Raw genomic sequence first — 17,958 nt, 5'->3', positions numbered from 1 at the left:
AAACATAAGTCTTTGCCAGAACCTATCCCTCCCATGGCAACAAGGACCAGATCAAATGGGGATGTAATGAAGTAACTAGAGGACCCTAAAGATAACATCTGACTAAGTGCTACTTGTGAAATTTTTGAGCCCAGTTAACTGCAAAAGACATTTCTGACAGAGAGGGAGTGTGTGGGAGGTGTCTGCTCTGAAGGTTGCTTCTCAGGCAATGACCTAGTAATATTCTTTTGGTATTTTGTGGAGATAAGACGTATTCCTCAGTGGGTGCAGTTTCCATTAGAACAGTACAAGTAATAGTATAGACTAATAAACCCCTCCATAAATCTTTTTGTCACTGATACAAGGAGCTACTACAGGTTCGGTGTTAAAGTGTGCTGCAGCTGATTCTTTTCAGGTATTTTACTGTGGGCTTCAGAACACAACTGTGGAGAAAGCAGCAGACATCTCACACCATAGAGGTCTGTCTCTGCACCTTTCTTGCCTAAAAGCTCATTGGTTTCTGATAATTGTTTTTGTCAAGATCTCACAAGCACTAAATGCAAATCAGACAGTTTTGCTATAGGCCTTCAGCATCAGTGCTAGGACCTCGTGTGCCGAGTTTCAGGACCGTATATGGAGAAAAACTGTCATGGGAGGCCAAGCAGAAATTGCAGTTTAGCGTTCTTTGCCTTTTTTAAAGTGAATACAATTTAAACAGTGAAAAAAGCCTCCCCTCGTTTAACTTCAATATCAATCAATCAAGTGTGAGCAAGGGATTCCAGATGGGGACAAAACCTTCGGGTACAAAAGCTCTGACATTATGGAGAGGGAGCCTGCACTTCAGAAGGCACAGTCCTGCAGTGTTGCTGTAATTATTTATTGGGTGGTTTTTCCTGTTTTGGAGAAAAATGGCACCATTTTAGAGTTGTAGTCCTCAAGGGAAAGTACGGGAATTCTGACTGTTCACTGAAAGCCTCCTCATCAGTGAGACTTCCACGCAAATAAAGTTAGTTTCAGTTGTGCTTCGAAAAACCTATTGATCTAATTAGAAATGTGTTCAATGAAAAAACCACCTAGAACTACTGCAAATTTTGTGTGAGAACATCATCCTGGTTTCAGTTCCAAGATAGCTTAATGTTCTTAAAGGCTGGTAGAGAACATAGTTTCATTACAACTGCACATATTACGGGTTTTGTATGAAATGAGCATCTCAAGGCAAGGGAATGAAAGCAGCATTGTTCCAGGGCTGTTTTTCACAGGCCTGTATTCATATCTCATCCTTGTTGTTTGCAGGAGAGGCAGATGTGAACCAGAACAATGGGACCTCCACGAAGAGCCCAGCGGTGACAGACTCCAAAGGCACAGCAGACCCGAAGAATGCCTGGCCTGAGGCCAACCCAGCTGACACAACTGGTCGCCCCCACTTGATCCGCCTCTTTTCCCGAGATGCCCCAGGAAGAGAGGACAACACCTTCAAAGATCGGCCCTCAGAGTCAGACGAGCTACAGACCATCCAAGAGGACAGTGCAGCAGCTTCAGAGAATTCGGATTTGATGGCTTCACAAAAACGCTCCTCTTTCCGGCACGGATCAAAAATGGCATCTGCAAGCACTACAGACCATGCCAGACACGGATCGCCAAGGCACAGAGACTCGGGTCTACTTGACTCGCTGGGCAGATTCTTTGGAGGTGAAAGACATGTTCCCCGGCGGGGCTCGGGCAAGGTGAGCTCTGAGGAGTAGAGAACTGCACAGCTACAGCAAAATAAAGTACAATTAAAAAGGAAGGGGGGGGACTAAAACTGCTATAATGCAAGAGTTGACTTAGCCAGCAAGATAGTACTTGCAGATGTGTAACTTAATGTTTGGCTTTAAACTGAAAACAACAACAAAAAAAGCATAGATCTGGGCAACAAGTGGAGCTATTCTGGGTAGTAACAAGGAGTATTAGAAATCCAGGTGGCTTTAGAAATGTTACTGAGAGAAATTTTTATGAACATTTAATATGGTACATTGTATGCATTTGTATGCCGTGCCATTTAGAGAAACTTCAGTCTGCTTTTGTGTGTTCTTAAATATCTGCAAAATGGAGCTGGATGACAGCACTAAATGCAAGACAATCTCCATGTAGTTTGGGGGATGGGACAGACTTGGAAATAGATGTTAGGGGTGAAAAAAAACCCACAACTGTGGCCAGATTCTCAGCCTGCTGGCGCAAGAACATGTTTTAAGGTGGGCAATAGCATTGCTGAGGAGCTGGCTTGACAGATAGCTTCTGAACTCCAGGTGTACAAAACAGTCCAGCTGCTTTTATTCTGGCTAGAAGTAAGGATTTCTATTCCGAGCATTTCATGTTAGAAATCGTGTAACAAGCCATTTATTCATTATGAATTGAAAACAAGGTATTGACGAAAGACTATTACTTGAATTCTTTCCTTTTCCAGGATTAACCTGCCGCCTCTGACGGCATGTTAGTTCAGTGCTGTGAGTGGCAAAGTTTGAGATATTTTTACTGTCCCCTTTGCCATGTAGCGATAAGTGGAATCTTGTGTTTGTGTGTTCGCACACTACATAAGCATTTGAATGGAACTGCCCTAGGGGCTGTAAAACCTTTGTTTTTGCTGAATATGTTGTCTGATCCAGTTGCTCAAGTTGTGCGTTGAAAAAAAAAAAAAAAAAAAAAAAGGTCATAGTTGCTGACTAGACCCAAATTTTTCACTAACCTTTGACAACCTTTGCTGTCTGTTCAGTAGCTCTAGCTTTGACAACCTTTGCTGTCTGTGCAGTAGCTCTAGCTTGTGATGCCTGCCAGGATGGGTCATCAGGTGCAGCTTTCCCAAATCGGCTGTCTCATAGTGTTGCACTGGGACACGGCAGATACTACCCTCTGTGTGGTTTAGCAATGGTTTATCATCTATATGACAGCTGCAGGCTGTCAGTGTACTTCACAGCTCTGTACCTGGAAGCACAGTGTATAATAGGCCTTCCCTAAAGAGTTGTTGTAATGTATAGACCAGTGGGTGAAAAATACTCTAGAAACTAAAAGCAGAAGCCAGTACTATGCAAGCTGTGTATTTTGGTCTTTTTTTGTTTCTCACATTTACAAACTGGGGCCTGTAATGCTTATGGCAAAGATTTAGCAATTATGCAGTTGTTTCTGTAAGTAATGTTCATACGTGCAACAAACAGTTGCTGTGAGAATGAAGAAAACCACTTTTCTGCAAATACCACAGACTGTTCCCAGCACTGCTATTTTCTGGAATCTGGTTGGCCAGCTCAACTCTTGCTGTTTTATTCATATACTATGTTACTCAATGAAAAATGGTATATGAAATGCTCTTTATACACCAAGGAAACAATACCAAAAACTTAAGATTCTGCATACAGAATATAGAGAGGTATGTACGTTCTTGCTTAGCAATAAAATAAACCAACCAACTCACTTTTTAGTAGAGATGACTTAAAAAATGGCTGCAAGTTGTACAGATTCTGTATTTCATCCTTTGGCATGAACACAATCACTATGATTCGAAGATCTCTATGTAATTATGTATGCGAGGACAGGATATCATCTGTCTTACCTCTGCTGTTCAGTAAACTTATTTCGAAGCACTTAAATGTCTGCAAAACAGTACAGAATTATGGACAATACTAACTTTTTTTTTTACCTAGCACAAGTAGTATTTTTAAGAACAGCTAGATATAATGCTACAGAGTCTTGACTTGCAGATCTCAGCTGGAAGCACAGAGAAGTTTTTATTACCTTGGCAAAACTCAGTCATATTGGCCCTAGAAGTCCTAAAGCATCTCTAGCACTATTTCACACAATGATAATACTGATGCGTGAAAAATGTCCTAGGAAGCTCTCTTGTAGGAGGGCTTCAGTGCAGAAAACATTGAACAAGTGGCACAGACAGTTATTTCAACTATTATTTATTTAACCTTTGAATCAATGCCTTCAGGTTTCCTGTATCAAGGAAGGCTTGTGGTGTCATTTATTTATACATGTGTATACAGAGGAAGTCTAGATGGCTAATAGTCTTATTTGTGCTTAAACCCTAAACACCTGTCACTTGCTGAATTTTGTAGAGCGTCAAGAGTACTGATAATGAAGGTGTTAATGGGTGAGCTGAAATAAAGTCCCTTCGCAGTTTTCCAGACTCCACTAAGTAAACAAGTCTTAGCTAAATGAGATAGCATGAAAAGCACCTTAAATGATGAAATTCGTAAGGCTTGAAATTGAAAAGTTCCTAGAGCTGCAGTGTTCATTAGCTTGCACTTGTTTCTGATCATTTTTTGAAGCATTTCAAAGCAATTCTGCAGCTGCCTCTCTTACAATCTTCCTTTTTCAGCCAGCCTGTGCCCCAGTGGGAGCGTCCATCTCATCTACCCACACCAGCAAGCACTGGAATGCAAGGACAACACTTGCTCTTTGTACAGATTTAGGGCTGACATTCAAGCAAAACACATTATAAAATTCTTTGTGGAGGCATTTTCATCTTGCATCCATAGCTGAAAAGTACATTAATGAATAATACTCACTGTTGTGCAGGGAAAGGTAGGGTAGGAACAAAGCAGGGACTGTTTCATCGCCTCCTTTTCTCCTGTGGAGCAGGTTCTTCCTTACCCTGGAATTCTAAAGTTACATTAAAAGTGTATGGGAGTCCCACGGGAGTAAATAAAAATAGAAATACTGGCATATACAGAAATACTCCTCCACCTCTAAGAGGGCAGCAAATGCATTTGCCATTGTTCCCCCAACCCCTGCCCCATCAAGATTTGAGATAACTGAAACTCAAATGAAAGACAGCTTGAATTTTGTACCTTTAAGGATTTTTTTAAGGTAGAATATTCCAAACAAAGCTAGTGTTGTGCACAGCATAAACTTTATGGTATTAAAGAAGAATTTAAAAGGGTGACAGAAACTGCACTGCAGACATTTTAAAAAGCATGCAAGAGAGTAGTGTAACTATAAATTATTTCCTTTCTAATCTCACATTTATCTAAACATTTGTAAAGCATGTAAGAAAGTTTGTTAAAACGATCGAGTCTTTCTTATGCCTCCTAGATATTAATCTGTATTCAATTTCAAAATGTACCGAGTGCTGTTTTGTTTCTTTTATGCAGTTGTTTATGCTTTTGTAATTCTTTTGGTTATATTTTTTTTTTTTCTACTAAAGTTTGCATTGTGAAACAAAAACTTTCCAGTCCTGGTTTAACATCATGCATTAACGTACTAAACTTTAAACTACATTTGTGACACACATGCAACAAATCAAAACATTGTGAGTGACAGTAAATAGGCTGAGGCCAGACTTGGTGAAAGTAAGTTTTTCTTTTACATTTTGCTTCAGTTTTGTATGCAGTCTTCTCATGTTCTCCTGTTGCCTGTATGAAGCCTTGCTCCTGTATTTCTTTCCCAATATATAAGTGTTTGGGTACAAGAAATATGGAAGGTGGACACAGGGCTTCTCCTTCCTACAGACAGGTACAAGGTGTGAGCAGTACTGGGCTGAAGTTCTTCTCAAGTTGAGCAGAACCATGGTTTAGGATCAGCATTTCTGAAAAAAAGCAGTTCTAAACTCACCCCAGAGTTAAGCAGTTCTGTAATGGGGACCAACAAAAAGGGTTGTGATAAACACGCACAGGCAATGCATTTAGGGACCACGGTTTTAAATAACAACATAGTCAGATAACATTAATCAGAATATCCAGGCATCTTTTTTCTTTTTGCACTTGAACTCTATTCACGTTTCTTGTGCAAGCTTTAATGTATACTACAGCACCGTGGAGACTTTGAAAAGTAGTTAAATCAATGGTAGTCTTGACTAGTATATGATGTGATTTAAGTAAATACTTACTGTGATTTTTATTTCCAAGTCTTAGTTTTCAGGGAGTGGTATTGCTCGTGATAAATTGTTTTATAAAACCTGCTGTCCAAGCAATATGCTTGTAAAAATTTTTTTATATGGTTTATGGTGATTGTAACAATAATTTTGTTTTAATCTTTTGCTTTATATGTGCTTTATGTATTCATTAAACTGTTTACATCACAAAACCGGTGTACTAATGCTTTAATTTGTTTTCAGTACTTTAATCCATTAACAGAAATTGCAACAAACTACTTCGTAGTACATGATGGGGTTTCAGATCATTAAAGGAGGCTGTATGTCCTTCTGCAAAGTTCAGTTAGAACAGTTTACTGGACAGAAATCAATAAAGCTTGCCTTCTGTAAGGGAATGACTAGGTTTTCAATAATGAAGCCACTGCATCTGGTGTTCTTGCTTTATGATAAAGGAAACTGGACCTAGCCCCAATCGTTCATAGCAGGTAGTAATGAACGACCTAAAAATGAATTTGTGTATCAACTGCCAGTTTGATTAAAGCTCATTTCATTTGTATGGTAGGCCTCTGAGCGCTTTAGATTTGACTGTATTAAAAAACAGTAAATTGTGCAAAACAAGCAAGTATCAACAGGTGAGTACCACATAGCACATCCTAAGTAGAAGGCTTAGGAGCCAACATTATACAGGACTGATTTTTATATGTTCATTTCACACACGTATGACCATATATGTGTTATACATCCTTAATAATTGACATAGTATTAGTTCCGTTGCATTATCTCTTGCATTTTCAAGGAAATTACTCCTTGAAGCAATTATTACAAACTATAAGAGGAAGGAATTCGGAACTCAGACTGGGGTAAACGCTCTGTAAGTGACGCTTAGAAGAGCAAGTTAATATCACTGTGTTAGTGATGCTTTGTGCTCAGCCCAGCAGCAGCGGCACGGCAGGAGGGTTTGTTCAGAAATGGGATGAAATAGTTGGGGCTCATGGATTTGTATTGGAAGTTGAAGAATCATGACTGGGTAGACAGGAAAAACCTATGCGCCCCACTGCTTTTGCTGTCTTTTATATGGTGTCTTTTTGCCTCTGAAGTTGAGAAATGTATTTAGTAACATGTTTAGGCTAAAATACTAATTAATCAACTGAAGCATTTTAAAGATCACTTTTTCTAATCGGTCTATAGCAAAGAAGATTTCCCCTTTTCATTAAACTTCTAAAAGTATCTTCCTGTTCAGTCTTGGCTACACTATTTCTAGATCCTTCTATCCACCAGTATACTGGTGGATATATATATAATATGGATATATAATAATAATCTGTTTAAGAAAGACCTAAGAGCACGCTCTGAGGAAGGAAGAGCTCCAAGGATTCTCCGGAGTGCCTGGTGAAGTTGCAGGCTCGCCCATAGGCTTTGCCTGTGCCTCGGCACAGGGGCAGCACAGAGCCACGGCCACGGGAGAGGCAGCGGCAGCAGCTCTGGGGTCTTTTGGAGGGAACCGGCCTTGGCTGTTTGGCAGCAATTCCTCCGTTTTTCAACTGCCCAGTACCACAGCCCAGCTGAGAATAAGGTCTGGATTTAATTTTACTACGCTGCACCCCAGGGGGGTGTTTGTTTAAACAAGTGGGAGGGGCAGGCAGGAACCCCTAAACTCATGTAACTGTCAAATAGATGTATTAAAAATTTAGCATGAGGATTTTCTCTACCTAACATCAGATTTTTCTCATTGTATTTATACAAACCAAACTTAACAATAAGGAATAGCTTTCTATTAAAATCTGTTAAGGGGGGGTGGTGGTGTTTCCCATCACATAAATTAGCTCCTTGCAAATGAACCGCATTATCCTTAGCACTTTCCATCCTAAAATGCCACAATTAATGACTTTGATCTTCAGCCGTTGTGAGACTGCACAATGGTAAATGCTGCCCAATGGAAAATTGAGGCAAAAGTTAATAGATTTTTTCCTGACCTTGTCTTGTACCCTCCATCATCACGTACCATTAGCGACAACTGCTGGATTGCATCTTATGTACTGACGCAAAACACCTCACACCTTGCTGAAATGGCCTCCAGTTAGACTAGACAGGTTCCGTTACTCATTTCACTCTGAATAGTTACTTGGGTTTATTTCTGAGCTACACAAGAAATCCCCCACTGCCATTTTCAGGTGCTTTTACTGAATTTCTTACAAAGCAATTTAAAAAAATGTTTAAAAAATGTTTATAAAACGTACTGAGTTACTGCTGCAGACCCACTACGAGCCTTAGCTATGGTTCACCTTTTGCTTATCATGGATCTACTTTTTCACATCTGATGTACCATACAATTCACATGCCTTGGCAACTGTACAAGCCCAGGCTTTGGGTGGTCCATCTCCTCCCATGTTATACTGACTACGTTACTAGAAATTTTACCTCCGAGTGATAGTATTTGTTTCAAAGAAATAAGCTATTAACCATGCCATGCCTAATTACTTTCTAATGGTAAGCTCTCCTTACTATTCTGCTCTCCCCAAGTTACGCTGATGTAGGCAATAGTACTTTCAGCAATCTGTACGAGTTCAGCTGGGCATCTGCTTACCTATTAAAGGCAGAAAAGCAAGAAAATTGTGCCAATCCCTTCAAAGATGAGAACTGATAAAATGGTTTGCAGGTGGGTGAGCGTGTGCAACCTGGGAGAAGAAATGTGTGTTTCACAGAAATTAATACAACCTTATTTCTGGCCAGCAGCTGTACAGCAATAGTGTATATCTGGAATTTAGTTTTGTGTTCCAAATAATTTAAATTATTATTACTAATTATATATTAATATAATTAATATTATAATTATTGTATGAGCTTCTTGACTATGTGAAACGGTAGGAAATGGGCCTTTTTACAATTTTTAAAAATTTTTGCTTTCTTACTAGTAGCCATACACACAATGTTACGTTCTGTTGCTGTAGCAGCACCAACAGCTGCATCTCCACCAAACACACAGACTATCAGAAATTCATAATTTTGAATATTAGTCTATCACGTCTTTCATTCTTGGGCATGTGCAATTAAATCATAAAGGCTATGAATTTGTTGGTAGCAGAAGCTACCCCGGAAACTACCCTGAGAATACCTACTAGCCAAAAACCTGTTTTTTGCTGGGGTGATCACTGTCAAAACAAAACCAACCCAAAATGCCAAAGGCTTGCACTGGGTTTCTGTGGTGGATGTCTATGGTGATACCAACTTCTTAAAATGGCACAGAGGACAACACCGAATACGCACCAGAGACTGTGTCCAAGCAGGTGAAGAACCTCTGACATGAAGAATATTCTAATAAAGTGATGAATGCTAGGCAGAAAAATGCTTCAGAAAAGCAAAGCTAAATTAAAGCATCAGGTTTTGCCCCTGAAACCATTTATCAAGCACCACAACAACAGAATAAATTGGACACAGGGAAAAACCCACAGTGTGATGGCACCAGTGTCTCAGTGGGACCCATCATAAAACAGAACTACCCTGAACAACTGCCCTGATTCTTTTTCCCCTCAGTAATTTTTTCCTCTCACCTTTTAGTTTGTGAACCCTAATTATCAAGGCACAACTAAGGAGTAAGGGGATTATGGACAAATGTGGTTCTGGATTATCATTATCACTTGCCTCTCGTGATAGTCCGCGTTCTCCATTGTTTCCTTCTTCATCTTCTCATCTTTCTTGGGTTTCTTACGTTTCAGTCATCTCTAGTCTTTCTTCCCATGTTTTTTATTCCCATCTTTCTGCTAAGATGTTCATCTGTTTTCCTGCTTTTTGTTCACCACCTGTTTCTAGACAAAGATTGTATTAATGATCTCAACACAACAGTAGAAGGCAAAATCTCTTGCAGAATCGCCTGGACTCCACAGCTCTCTTCCTGCCAATTCTCCTCTGCAACTCTGAGCAAGTATTTTCATTTCTGTTTTAATTTACACATTAGCAAAAATGAGCAGTACCGTTACAAGGATGTGTGGTTCATCCTTTTTGAAGTGATTAGAAAGGCCTGCTGAATTACCTAATGAATTATAATGTCACCATCAGCCCACCGTAAGGGAAGAGGTCAGCATTCCCATCGCTTTCCGAAACAGATCTGGAAGTTGTGAACAGCTTGGAACAAACACCATCGCGGAGAGCAAATCAGTGCTTGGGCTGTACATGAATGAAAATGGAAGCAGTGACACCAGTATAACACAGCTCTGGCTTAGCAGCGCGTGTTTACAGGAGGTATATTACTACTAGAACAAGCATGGAGAAACACATCCTCACACGACACGTGCTATATATATCCTGCCACTGCCCGGTGAGACAGACGTTGGGTAACAGCGCTGAAAGGCTCTGATGCAGCGGCAGCTACACCCAGGAGCACAAAGCCCCACGCACAAAGCATCTCCAAATCCCCAGATGAAGCAATTACTGTATCCAAACGCCCATCAGATTTCCCATAATCACTCCAGTCAAACTGTATATAAAGAATTTCCTCTTGTTTTAAAAAAAACCCAGTGTATATATTCACTGAAAGGATGCATCTCAATTTCTGTTTGGCATACTGCTCTGAAATCGAACTACAGAAAATTTCAACCTGCGTAGGAATTTCCATAAAGTTTGGATTCAGAGTCCATTTCAAGGACTAACACAAAATCAGCTGAGTGGCTTACAAACTGCCTGCTGCTCTTTCATCTTGCTCTTCCCACAAACAGTATGCATCGCTCAAAGGCTAATTTTAGCCTACCAGTACGGCTGCAAATTTCTCAGTGGGGGTTAAGCGTAACATCCTGTAGGCTGGGGAACAGTTTGGTTTTCTAAGGCAATCTGAATGTACTTTTCATATCAATATGAATTTCAAATTTGTAGGTTTTGTGTAATTTGTTTTGAAAGCATGCACAGGGACTCACTAGGTACCTTGTGAAGACAACCCACTGGAAACCACGAAACCCGCTGAACCCATGAAAATGTCCACTGTTTTTCATTCTTACTAAGGTAAAAATACTTACTTAGTTCAACTGCATTTTAAATCAGCTGCTTCCATATTTCATATCAATTTGCATTTTGCCATTACAGTCATGACACTTTTCAGATTTTCATTTCACATCCTAAAGTAGACAACAAAACTACATATTACTGATACTGAAAGGAATTGGCAAAAGCTATAAATTCAGTACTCCAAACCAAAAATAAGTTATTACTATTATTGTCACTAATGCATAGCACCTACTAATTGGTGATTAGAGCTTTGAGTTTATATTCGTGTGCATATGTGATCAGTTGTAAGCAATCCTCTTGTGGAAGATGACAGCTCTCAGCGAGAGCTTATAATAAGGCATTTTAAAAAGTCCCCTTAACGCAGCGCAGCCGGTGACTGCCCTCAACGCTTACGAAGCGCCGCAGAAAACACCAGGAGACAGGGTTCTGCCTGCTGTCACAGAACACTGAAAAGCAAATGCTCAGGTAGCTCCACCTCAATTGGAAATGTAATTATCGTGCACAAAGCCCCAAACGGAGCACATACTGAATTACATATGGATTCTTCTTCCTGCGTTAAGAGAAGCGGCAATTTCCTGCCCCCCCTCCCCAAACAGCTCTTTCACAACATTAAATTTACTGACACAACCTGTATTAATTAGTTTGTTGTGGAAGTACACGGCTAACACAGAATGCAATGCCAGCGCATAACTACTGTTAAGACAAAATACCTGTATGTTGTCTTTGCACTATATTAAACATTAGTCTCTTTTCTTTTGTCATAGTGGCCAACAGATGTAAGGTAGGTGGCACAGTAAAACAATGCAACTGTCCTGTGTGCATCACCAGAAAGAGCTGCAAAGCATTCCAATACTGAACCACTCCCCACTACCGGATAACTGTGGGTATTTTGCATACATTTTTAAGTGTTCTTATTTACATTATTGATCCTTAGAACTATTCATTTCACAGTGAAGCTGAAAATTGCATCTGTGTCATCAGATCTCCCAGGCACTGCTTAGATTTCCAGTACTGGCAAACATTTTCTAATAATTAAGATTATTCAGCTTAAGGGATCTTTCCTTTTTGGCTTTTTTGAATGTAGAGCAGGGCTGACTTGGTAGGGATCCTTAATTAAGGTCAAACATAAACTTAACTAGGAACAGAAAAAGCGGAGTGTCCTCTGTCCTTTCTGGTTTGGTGGTTTTGTTTGGTTGGTTTTGGTTGGTTGTTTTTTGGTTGGTTGGTTTTTTTGGTGTTTTTTTTTAAAGAAAGACTGTGTATGACTACAAACTACTCAGTTACTCTAGAATTATTTTTTAAAATTTGTTTTTAAGGGCACAAACAGAGGCATCTCTGTTTTAAATGACACACTACCCAAGGGCTCTGAATTCAGGATTATACTTTGCAAGTACATTTCCTAATATACATATGGAAGACGAGGTTGCGTTTTGCTGGCAATGGTCTTAAGACAGAAATTTATGACAATGTTGCAAGAGGTGTGGGAGAGCTCACCGCAGCTGACGGGCAGTAGAGACCAGCAACACAAAGAAACAAGTAAATTCCCCCCTTCCTAAAACACGGTTGCTCTGCTTTATTCCTATCAGCTTTTAATAAGAATATTATTTAAGGCCAAGTGCTTAAAGTGTATTTAAAGATAAACAGTGGTCTTCTGAATGTATTAGTGAAACATGCAATGACTACTAGACGAGCTCATTCAAAAAAATCCAATTATAAAACACCACCTCAGTAGCCCATCCTAGCAGGATAAACCAGATTTGTTTTTCATTCAGCAAAGAATTGTCTGAATCCATTCAAATTTAACTTTTAACACCTAACCGTATCAGTTATTACTCTTTGGGAAATGATTTTCAGAAATCATGAAGGTGAGCAATCTCGGGGGGGAGGGGGGGGGGAAGAAAAAAAAAAAAAGTGGATTTTGTTCCCTGCCCCTAGGAGTCCAAAAATGGAAAGAACAAACTACAAGACTACGCTGACATGTGGCACCACAGACAGAATAAACTTTGTATTTACTACATGATAACCTTTTCAATAAGCCTAATTATTTGCACCTAATGATTTTTTAGAATGCTAAAATTCAGGAAACTCAACCTCATATACATTGTAAAAACCTGTTACCCCAGCTTTTCCCTGTGCCTGGTGGCAATCCACACCCCACTGCAGAGTTGCAGGCTACATGCAATCAAATCTGATTTAAAAGTTCTCTGCTTCACGTACTGTAACGGTTTTCAGTTAGATGATGACCAGTTTACGCTGCTAATGATGGACATTTAGATCTACAATGCCCTGATATTTATTATGTTATTTATCCTAAAGACAAGGCAGCCAGCTGGTTCAGATGCAATGCAAGGCTTCATTTGATCGAACATAGATTAAAAAGACAAACACATGGCTGAAGCAACTTGTTCTAAACGCATGTTGATACCTTACTGGCTCCCTCTTCCTAATCATGGCAACAGAGGATATTTTGGCGAGATATTTGGGACTAGTGATAAAGTAGGAACTGCTACTGAAGCATAAACAGGACTGACTGCTTGACACTGCCAATTTCAGAGACCCACTAAAATTCAAAAATTCCTGCTTTTTAAAAAGTTCATCTCTATATATCACCAGCATGCAAAGAAATTATGCTGATAAATAGCAGCTGAACTTCTCTGTGTTGGCTTATTTTTTTCCTAAGGAAATTAGTCTCATGAACAATGTATCTGAATTTCATTTCTCCTCAGAATTATGTAACTTAAAAGGCCAGTCATGAAGATGGATACTTTTACTTTCATTTTGAATGATCCAACATAATATAAATCCATTTCATTCATGTAAGATCACAAGATCTGACTCCACTCAAAAATAAAACTTCCACGTAGCAGCTTTGAGCAGTAACACGAGGTGGTTTCATGGGAAAGTCTTAGAACTTCAAAAGCCTTAGAAGATGTAAATCTCTGCGCAGCCATGTTCAGCAGTATTAGCTGGAGGCAGTCGGGGTCATTCTGAAAGCTACTGGTGGCATGAGATTTCAGTTGAAGTGCAAAGAGACTCTTCAAATCTTTGAAAGCCTATAGATATTAGCTTACTTGAAGTCAGGAGTCCCGCTCCGACAGTGACACTAAGCTGTTCCCCAGGCAAGCTGACCAACGATTTTCTGTATGTGATGAAAACAAAGTCTATTTATTTTAAATAACTGTTCATACTGTTTTACAGTCAAATGTTCACTCAGTTTGTACTGCTAAGGAACTCCTTATGTGATTTACTGTCTTGCTAGGGATTTCCATTTCATCTTTAGAGGCCAATGAAATTTTTAGTATCTGCATGATATTTATATCACCATTGTAATCTCAGGGAATTCATTACATTAAGAGAGTCACTGTGGCACTGTTGTTACTTTCGTTCTCTCCTACCTTCTGTGTTCCCCACTGAACATACGTCAGATCTGTTGCACTGCACATAAAGCCTTGTGCCTCTACATTTGCAACAATGTGCAGATGCCTGTGATTGGGTCAGTCATTGGGCAACAGTTCTTTAAACGTTGTCATACTGCATCCAGACAGCAGGAAGTACACTGAATTTTTGACACTAATTTTCACTGCAACAGATGCATCACGCTCTGAGTACCAGTCAAGGTATTCACTATTCAAAATGTGTTATTTTTATTACTTATTTTACCTTTGCTTACTGGACTTTTGTGTTGCTCAGGAAGCCCTACTGAAAATAGGAAGTATCCTCAGTCTCATTTGGTTCCCTCATTTTAGAAAAAAAACATTGCTTCGGCAGTTCGCCAGTGTTATGTAGTCTCTGGGAACTAAGAAGTGATACACGATCCATTATGGCTCTTGCATGGAGAATGACCCAACATAATTATAAGTTTTTCTCCATTTCAGGTTTCATTTCCAAAATTACATTCTATGATCTTACTTACGAAAGGAGGAAAGTTACAAAGTTTCTGTTATCAGAACTTTCAAGTAACAGATTTAATTCCACACTGGGCCACAATGTTAAAAACACACACACACAGATATGCACAACATATGTCCATATACATACTCTGTGTTTGCCATCGCATTAAAAAAATGTTCCTTCACAGCACTTACGTTTTAAGGTTGCAGTCTCTGTAGGTTTCCAAGGCATTTTTCTCCTCATTCCTGGCGAAAATGACTCTTCTCTTTGTACAGTCATCGATTATTTTTCCTTCCTAGCTGACCTGGCAATATGCCTATTCTGCTTTTCAGGATATACATGCAGCCAGGGCTAGCCACCACGTAGGGTCCATCCCCCCGAGATCTCAGCATGGCCGGCCTGGTGATGACAACCCTGTAGTCCACTTCTTCAAGAACATTGTAAGTCTCCTCGCTTCTTGTTATGCACTAAAATGAAATATTTTCTTTAGGACCCACCAGTAACCAAACACTCCCCAAGCACTAGCCATTGTTTTGAGCCTTGTGAATTGTACCGTGCCTTTGAGCTCGTTCAAATACAGAAATGATTTTTACCTGGAAACATGAGCAATGCTGAAATGCTGCACAAAAAGTGGGCGAGCCCTCTGTCACCGTAGTCAAATTTCAACAACCATTATTACGATTATACAGCTTCAGCATTTACAGGTTTTGTCCTTGCACCTTCACCATTGCCTGTATGAAGGAATATTTTCTGTCTAAAAACGGGCAAAAATCCTGTGTGTTCTAGGCGAAGCCTGAAATGGAAGAGTAGCTTCTCAGTGCAATGGCTCAGAGAGCACTTAATCCTACAAACTCACAGATAGTATGAAAAAGGCTTGATAACTCCCTACATTTATTTCTGCCTTGGTTTTACAACTTTCTTGTGTTGCTTTTTAGGTCTCACCCCGTACACCTCCCCCAATGCAAGCAAAGGTAAGCATTTTCAGAGGCTGCAACACGGTCCAAGATCTTTTGTGGGCTAATTTTATAGCAATTCAACCGCTAGCCTGATTCATTTTCTTCAATGGCACCAAGTAAAAATCTGGAGCTATCACTGGGAAAATTTGAAGTAAGGGACTAAGACAGAAAAGCCGTGGTTCTCTTCCTCAAATACTTCCTGACTTGCTGCATGACAAATTAAAGCCACTCACAGGGATTTTTAGATCCAATTTATATTGTGATTGCTTTATGTAATAAACTAATAATAGGTAATGCTTTCAAACGACCCTCACCCACCAGGAACTGTCCTTACATTAACCAGGCTCAGCTGGCTTCTGAAGTACATTATACTGACAAGCCATGGCTAGTGAAGTCAGTTCTTGTTATTATAATGAAGAATTTTTCCTTTTTTGTTTCATGGAATGACTGAACATTGTTGGTTTCCATTCCTGCCTCATTATCTGGCCAGTATTTAATTGGTTTTACTGCATTTTCATCTTCTTCTGTATATGGTACACCCCAATGCTATCTTCTATAGTGATCATCATGTCATTATTTCTATTTCTTACATGTACAGGGAAGAGGATTATCCCTCACCAGATTTAGCTGGGTAGGTGATGAATGCGCTTTCAGTAACAGCCATTTTATTTACCAGGCCAAAGTGTATCTTGCTCCATTGCCTCAAGCTGCTGCAGCAACATGATAATTTTGTTTTGTCTCAGTTTTGCTATTTTGCTTTTCCTGTTGACTTTCCTCCCTCCTCCCACAGCACTTTAAGATGGTAATTTTGTTGCTTGCTCTCATCCAGCAACTTGACAGCCTTGCAGTGGTAATTTCTTTTGCTTCAGCACAAAGAGAGCAAAATCCACTGCATGGCAAAGCTCTCTTGCCTTAAAGACTCCTGGAAGACTTACCTGCTGCATTTTTCTTTTCCTGGGAAGGTCAAAAACGGGAGGGAGGCCTGGGATGAGAGGGGCACTTATTCCACAGCTCTTAAACAGTAAAGTCTGCAAAACTAACGCTGTCACTAATTCAAGTATTTTGTCCCACCTTTCCTTGCAACCTCGTTCAGTAAGAAGCGATCTGCCTTAACGGTTATTAGATAAGTTCTTCCCACAGTTATTTCACAACTAATTAAATTCTACTTCTCTACCACAGGTTTGATTTTATATGAGATGGACATGTAAATTGCTTGCAATTTAAGGCAAAATATTAAAGCCCTGAAGCCATCAAGCATTTATTTCACGATCAGAACACAAATTAGCCAACATGTTTGACATCTTAGAACTCCTGAAATTGAAACATTTAAGTTTTGCCACACAGGTTAACCTTCTGAATATCCATTTTTGGATTATTAATTTGTCTTTTACAGACTGGTGCTTCCCTCAGATTTGAGTGTATTCAGACAATATCCTAGCATCTTCCTTCATCCTTGCTTGTTACATAAAAGATGATTTTACTCCAATATTGAAATGCAACACTCAAATGCAGTAACAGCAAAGATTACAATGTGCGTATGATAATTTGAATGTGATAATTTGCAATATATATCTGAAAATCTATCTTTGCAGGGTGGTGAAGGACACAAGCCAGGATATGGAGGAAGCGGAAAATTCTATGAGCATAAATCTGCTCACAAGGGACACAAGGGATCCTATCATGAGGGCCAGGGCACTCTTTCCAGAATCTTTAAACTGGTAAAGTACAATTCAACTTACCGTAAGTACAAAAATTGAGTCCCAGAAAAAGAATCCAAACCTCTCCAGAACCTGCCATGTTTGAAAGAACTGCATTTCCTTAAGGCTTCTGAAGGAACTAAATTTGCACGGATAAACCAGAAGGTTATCTCATGGCCTAGTAGCTACTTACTTTGATAGGAATCAAAGGTAAAAACCACACAGTCACTTACCATCAGGAGAGGAGGTAAGTCCACAAAGCCCCATAAAGACCTGCACCAGGATCTGCCTTGTTCCTAAATTCACAAACGACCCAGAACACAGAAGATGCGTGAGGTGACACTGCTGCTGCTGCTGCCGCCGCTAGATTATTTAGAACAGTGATAATGAAAGCCAACTGGTAAGCTGCAGAATGGTGCCACAGGGCAGGGCTGGACATGCATCTGGTTGAGACGCAGTAACAACTTCAGCAGTCCCTGCTTGGTCCCACCCCAGTGGGAGAGCTGCTATTGAGTCAAGTGCAGTGAGCTGTGACAGCACATCATCATGCAAATTAGAAAACTGCATCATATGAAAAAGAAACATTTGGTCAAATTAT

The 17,958-nt window shown here is 39.8% G+C and overlaps 1 protein-coding gene and 1 long non-coding RNA gene across 6 annotated transcripts in view; one reads left to right on the top strand and one right to left on the bottom strand.

The window, feature by feature from the left end:
- MBP (myelin basic protein) overlaps positions 1-17,958 on the top strand; it is a 122,634-nt gene that overhangs the window by 98,558 nt on the left and 6,118 nt on the right. For 4 of the 5 annotated variants that reach the window (XM_080378532.1, XM_080378533.1, XM_080378531.1 and 1 more), the window contains exons 4-8: positions 1,273-1,703; positions 15,040-15,147; positions 15,643-15,678; positions 16,262-16,294; positions 17,256-17,381. In XM_080378532.1, coding sequence (XP_080234658.1) covers positions 1,273-1,703; positions 15,040-15,147; positions 15,643-15,678; positions 16,262-16,294; positions 17,256-17,381 — 734 coding nt within the window. The remainder of the gene's footprint in view (positions 1-1,272; positions 1,704-15,039; positions 15,148-15,642; positions 15,679-16,261; positions 16,295-17,255; positions 17,382-17,958) is intronic. The other variant, XM_080378535.1, reaches the window with a different exon arrangement.
- Positions 2,637-8,527, bottom strand: LOC308060160. Its single transcript, XR_013926624.1, has 2 exons — positions 2,748-8,527; positions 2,637-2,711 (listed from the first exon to the last, which is right to left on the bottom strand). It is a non-coding gene; the product is annotated as an uncharacterized lncRNA (long non-coding RNA).

This window comes from Falco punctatus (genome assembly GCF_963210335.1).
Source record: "Falco punctatus genome assembly, chromosome: 3".
Classification (NCBI taxonomy): domain Eukaryota; kingdom Metazoa; phylum Chordata; class Aves; order Falconiformes; family Falconidae; genus Falco; species Falco punctatus.
This window is presented reverse-complemented; position numbering and strand designations above follow the sequence as displayed.